Raw genomic sequence first — 6,475 nt, forward strand, 5'->3', positions numbered from 1 at the left:
ATATATATATATATATATATATATATATATATATATATATATATATATATATATACATATAGGCTACATACATACATACATACACACATACATACATGCATGCACACACACACATATACAAAACATACATTCGTGTAGGTAGATGTGCTTCTTTTTCGATATATGATCCACTGACCACACACACACGCGCGCACGCACACACACACACACACACACATGTATATGTATATGTAAACAGGAAACTACTGATGCTCACAAAACAATTGATTGTTGTTGGGTGAAAATGAAAAGCCTTGTAAAATCGTTCGAGTGGTTCGCATCACCGCTGTAACCATTAACAACCATTGACAACCATTGACGGAGAATTACTTACACGAATTACATTAGCGTTGTTATAAAATGTCCTTTGAGGGGGCAACTTCGCTAAAGGTGGCAAGAAAAAATAGCCGGACAGCTCACACGGTTTCCCTGTCAAGAGAAATTCATCTGTGCTTGTTTTCACAGAAATTGTCTGGGTCATAGTTCAGATATTTACGTGTCCCGAAGATCCTATGATACTCTTACAACGTACCTGTTGATCGCTGTTATTTCGTCACGTTACGTAGTCTTTAAACTATGGATGTACAAAAGCGTAGCTATTAATCTTCAAGCGATATAAGTGATATTTGTTTTTTTTTCATTTTTATTTTCAAAGAAATTTAATAAAATTATTGTTATATTTCGGGACGGCCATTGTTTTTTTTGCCCGATATACACACGCACTGTATATTCGTTCTTCACTCGTTTATTACTGTTGAAACTCACAACAAACATGAGAGTGCAGTTAGGTGGTGATGCGCACCTGGAGAACTTCTGCAGGCAATTAATGGATATTGGAAACGGTGTTGTAATTGTTAAGCAGGATGGGAAGATTAGTTTATCCTTTGGCAATTTGGCGTCAAATATACACGAACTATTAGCGAGAGTTTTCTCCAATCTGAACATACAGTTCAAAGACCATTGTTAGCTGAGAAAACGTGCAAATTTGGCGCCAAAAAATGTCGCAGTAGATGGCGTAAAGAATCACCTTCTGGAACAACTGCCTGGTGATCGTCGAACATAGAAGTCAATTGATGCTGTGCTCCACACCAATGATGCTGTCCATTATCCCGTTGAATTCTTCAAAAGCTTTGCACCTTCAGGTCTACCACCGCATGAATTGCATCTAAAGGTTGGAGCCCCAGTTATGCTTTTAAGAAACCTCGATCCTCCAAAATTATGCAATGGCACAAGACTTATTATCAAAAAATTGATGCAGATAGTGTTGGAGGCAACAATACTGACTGGGAAAGCAAGTGGTGAAGAAGTTTTCCATTCCATAGATTCCTCTGATTCCTTCCGACACACAAATTGATTTCAAAAGGCTACAATTCCCACTGAGATTAAGCTTTGCAATGAGCATCAACGAAGCACAGAGTCAGACATTGGAAGTGGTGAGCCTTAATCTTGCAGAACCTGCTTTTTCTCATGGACAGCTCTATGTCGGAGGCTCTAGAGTTGGAAATCTGGAAAATTTATTCATCTATGACCCAACGGCAAAACCAGAAACATTGTGTATCATGAAGCCTTGCACGACTGAAATTTTGGAACAAAGATGCCTCTCCCTCCGAAAACCTCTCTTGTCAGCCCCCGACAATCTTTTTCACCAACCTCCGACAACCCCTCTCGCCAACCCCCAACAATCTCTCCCTCCTCCAGATGACAGTTTTTTGTACATTTTCATGATGGAAAATATGCCTTTTGTGGCAGTTATAATGAAATTGGTTTCTTATATCAGAGTAATAAGGTGTTTCAATAGAACATCTTTACCCCTGGGAATTACCGGGTACACCAGCTATACAAATATATATATATATATATATATATATATATATATATAATTAATTTTAAAAAACAGGAGACAAAAAACAGAAAAAGACAAGAAAAAAACGTGAGGATGTAGCATGTGCAATATGTATACATATACATATGTATATATATATATGTATATATATATATGCACATGCATCTTACTGCCAACATGTACATGTTTACCAGCACAGCAACAACAATACAAGGAAGACAATTACACTACTAATATTCATTATATTATTGTGCATATATACATGTGCACGCGCACGTGTGTGTGTTTGTGGGGATGGTGCATAGAGGTGGGGAAGCGATGACATTGAAGAGGTAAAGAATTATGTCCATTTAGAGCAGACAGTGAATATGCACCAAAGTATGGGTGTTGAAATCTCAAAGAGGATAAGGGTAGGATGGAAGGCATTGAACTCGATAAAGGATTTACTCCAAACAAAGCTAGACAATGCCATACATGCCAGACTCTTCAAAAACACCATCCTACCTGTGTTCTCATTCACAAGTGAGACGTGGCCTACTACAAAGAGGATAAAACATTAAATGGTTACACTGTAAAAGGCCATGGAAAGGTCCATGCAAGGAATATCATTAAGAGAACAGATTTGAAATGAGATAATTCAAGATTGGAGCAGAGTGAAGGATGTAAATGCAGAATACCAAAAGCCTGAGTTCCACCTGGCCAAATATGTTGTAAGGTTCACAGACAACAGGTGGACTTGTACAGTTGTTGAGTGATATCTAAAAGATCAGAGAAGGTCACTTGGAAGGCTTCCACAACAATGGCAAAACAAGTTGGTCAAGCAATTTGGGTCAAGATGGAAAAGAATGATGCAATCAAGACAGAATTGGAAGTGCATTGTGACCAGTGGTGTATAACAACATCTGATGGTCTGGTCAATACCGTACTACTGTGATATGTGTGTGTGTTTAGAAGTTTAGTAAAAAGTTGCCATACTTTAAGAAGTTAAGAGACTGTGGGCGTGGTGAGGTGAGGTGGTGGAATATGTTGATGACTTTTCAAAGAGAATAATTAGTTGACATAAATGAAGTAGATTAATTAATGTTCCATGGTAATTAGCATAGCAGCATTGATAATTTAAACACTCAAACTTTCCATGACAGAAACTATTTCTTCTCATATTAGTGAATTGAGGAAATAGCTTCACCCATTCCCCAGCTCTCACTCCCCACCCTCGTTCACGCTGGCATCTTCCCCCACCCACACTCCTGCACCTGCTGTCTCGTCTACTTCTACAGAAGAAAAAAAAGCAAAAAAAAACAAGGGCACTCTCACCTCAAAGACAAACTCAGAACAGCGTATTCAGCTTTGCTTCACAAGGATCAGCAAAATTTGTTGGCCATACATGCACATGTACACTACCCCAACCTCTAGCCAGAAACTACTCTCCCTCAGAGATCCTTTCCACATGCCTGTTCCCTTTGATACCCTGATGAAGAAAGAGGCCATTCAAATGCCCTGCTCCTTGATGTGAAGTCACTTCCCCTTGCTTCCAGTCCCAAAGTCACCCCTCCTCCCTTGCTTCTGGTCCTGACGTCTCCTTTCACTCAGCCATATCTACCCACCTCATACCTTTGGAGTCCACCCCGACATCTCATCACCATCAATTTTATCTCCTTCCTAACTCCCCTTGATCACTCGCACCCTCTCTTCCTAAGCCTAATTCATCATGTAGCTCCCTTAAACCAAGAAACCTTTCCCACCCTGGTCCCTTCTCTCATACTTTAACCCCTCTGCAATCTTGTATAAAGCCACATCTCTTGAGATTTATAATCTGCATGTAGCATGGCAACCTGACTAATGGTGGTACCACATGAGAAGCACCCCATGTACCCCATGTAAAATGGTTGATGTTTGGAGGGGAATCCAGCTGGTTCGGGGTGAATTCGGTTACAACAATTTATCTGTGTGTGGTTGTATGTGTGTGTGTGTCTGTGGTTGTATGTATGTGTATGTGAGTGTGGGAGTGGTTGTATGTATGTGTGTGTATGTATCGTTGTACGTGTGTGGGAGTGGTTGTATGTATGTGTGTGTGCGGTTGTGGCTGTGTGTCTGTGGTTGTAGATGAATTGTTGTAGACAAATTCACCAGATACCATCATCCAGCCATGTGTGTCCAGAAAATTCACCGTAAAAATGTTTGCCATGAGAAAATTTGCTGAAGAAAAATTTTCTGTGGGAAATTTTGCCATATAAGAAACTTCACCAGATGACAAATCCTTCATATGGACAATAATAAAGCTTATTATGTGAGCATTTTTTTTTTAAATAAAAAGAAAAATGATAAAAATATTTTATAAAAGAATTAAAGAAGCCAAGTCTTTGATCAATGTCAAACATTAAGAAAATGGGATGAGGTCATTTGAAAGACATAAAACTTGCAAGCAATGTTGCACAAATAATGCACCTTTTGTTGCAGGTTCTACTGAATGCAACTTTTTCTTTTAAGGCAAAAATGTTTATGGCAAAATTTCCTTTAACCCCCAGCCACGGAGACCATGTCAAATCAGACAGTGGAGCAGGGTGCAGTCCTTGAACCCAACAACAGACCCTGTCAAACCGTCCCACCCTTGCCAGCTCGAAATATGGACATTGGAGGAGGAGGAGGATTTTGATGCTTGCCCTGGGCACAATTTACTCTAGCTACACTCCTGGTTCATATCATAGACTTGGAGCTGTTTCTGATGGGCTGGTCTCAGGTGGTGTTGGCTGATGAATGAAAATATGTTTCTTGGGCTGTGTGAAGAAGTAACTGAATGTCACCCACAAACATTCAACAGAAGATTTTATTGTTGCACATAAAAAACAAACTGCATTGGTCTTTTACAAAAAGAGAACAGCAATAATTACAGGCTGGGAGAGAAGGAAAAACCATGCTGCATTTGAAGAAATTACTTATGAGTCATAGAGTGAATGTTTCATTTTAGGGTTCATTCATTGTTTAACCCTTCTGGGACCATATTTCTACTGAAATACACTGATTTTGTTTCAATTAGTTTGTTAGGGTTACAGTTGTTTTGTTTGCTGGTCTTAGGAGGTGACAACAGGTTGAGTTGATGAATGAAAATTTGTTTCTTGGGCTGTGTGAAGAAGTAACTGAACGCCACCCACAAATATTCAACAGAAGATTTTATTGTCACACATAAAAACAAACCGTATTGGCCTTTTTTACAAATGACAACACCAATAATTATTGACTGAGAGAGAGAGTTTACAGTAAGCTTACTGATACAGCAACAGGCAGTTTGCTTAACATAACTGGAAACAATTGTGCTATATTCATGGTGGTGGTGGTTCTTGGTTGTCTGGCTGCACCAATTGTCTTAGCCATCTTCCTGTTAAAAACTGGATGCCATCTGGGGAGGCAGGAATGGTGAAACTTAAAGCTCAACATTCTGGTATTAATTACTGCTAAAAGGGGCCTTTTATAAGGCACAAGAAGATTCTATAAGACTGAATCTTATAATAGCTTGATGCTAATTGGTTAGTGAATTGAGCAATTATATGAAACCATAGTGGTTTGCTAGAGATGTCTGACTGTATAATCAAGGGATTCATTTTCAAATCCCCACCATGGGGTTAATGTTATACATGACAATATTCTGACCCTTGCTACATGTTAAAAAGTTAGGGGTTTTGTGTCACATGATGCTTAATATTATAAATTCAAATTACAACGAAAGTAAACAAACAAACGAGGTTTGCTTTTAGAACCGTTGAGATGTCTTAGAAAGTTAAAGAAGTGATTTTTTAAATTCTCAAACGCAGGATAATGCTAATAATATTAAGCCTGGGCATGATAAACTACCCCTATTTTGCAGAAAAAGTGCTGGCAGCCAGCTATGAGACTCGAACCCACACCCCTGTGATTACACATCGCGGTGCTCTGACCTTTTTCTGCAAAATAGGGGTAGTTTATCCTGTTCAGGTTTAATGGGTTTAAAGACAGATATACTCAGAAAATCCACTCACAAGGCTTTGGTTGGCCCAAGGCTATAGAAGACACTTGCCCAAGTTGCTATGCAGTGGGACTGAAACCAAAACCATTTGGCTGGGAAGCTGGCTTCTTACCACACAGCCATGGTTGCACTTAACATTTTCATTCAGGCTTTTGAAAAAAAAGGGCTGATGAAGAATCCCAAACATGGAAAGAAACACGTCTTAGAGAAAATTTTCTACCAATTCTCTGGATTAATATTGTTCATGGTTGAATTATTATTGTTGTTGTTGTTGTTGTTAGCTTTGACTGAGTAGACATATGATTAGTCCAGCCACGACCATCCTATCTTATCGTGTATCTAGCATGACATTATTCAATGTGTGCTTCTCATTTTCTTAAGATGCCGGTGAAGATATGACGGAGATTTGGCTGTCATTTCTAGCAGGTCAATTGACTCCATAAAGACTCCCTTACTTGACCAGTCAGACAGTGGCTATTTAGTAGCAGGTTTCTCTTTACTTCCACCACACTCTTACATCTGACCACCACCACCATTAACACCACCACCACCACCACCAAGTTCATTTATGGTATTAACACACACACACACACACA

At 39.2% G+C, this 6,475-nt stretch overlaps 1 protein-coding gene across 2 annotated transcripts in view; it reads right to left on the bottom strand.

Annotated features, from left to right (window-relative positions):
- LOC106876874 (uncharacterized) overlaps nucleotides 1-605 on the bottom strand; it is a 13,530-nt gene extending 12,925 nt beyond the window's left edge. Inside the window, exon 1 of one of the 2 annotated variants that reach the window (XM_014925613.2) lies at nucleotides 374-605. In XM_014925613.2, the coding sequence (XP_014781099.1) occupies nucleotides 374-520 (147 nt within the window). In that variant the 5' untranslated portion in view covers nucleotides 521-605. The other variant, XM_052976731.1, reaches the window with a different exon arrangement.
- Nucleotides 606-6,475: the final 5,870 nt, after the last annotated feature.

Source organism: Octopus bimaculoides, chromosome 1 (genome assembly GCF_001194135.2).
Source record: "Octopus bimaculoides isolate UCB-OBI-ISO-001 chromosome 1, ASM119413v2, whole genome shotgun sequence".
NCBI lineage: Eukaryota > Metazoa > Mollusca > Cephalopoda > Octopoda > Octopodidae > Octopus > Octopus bimaculoides.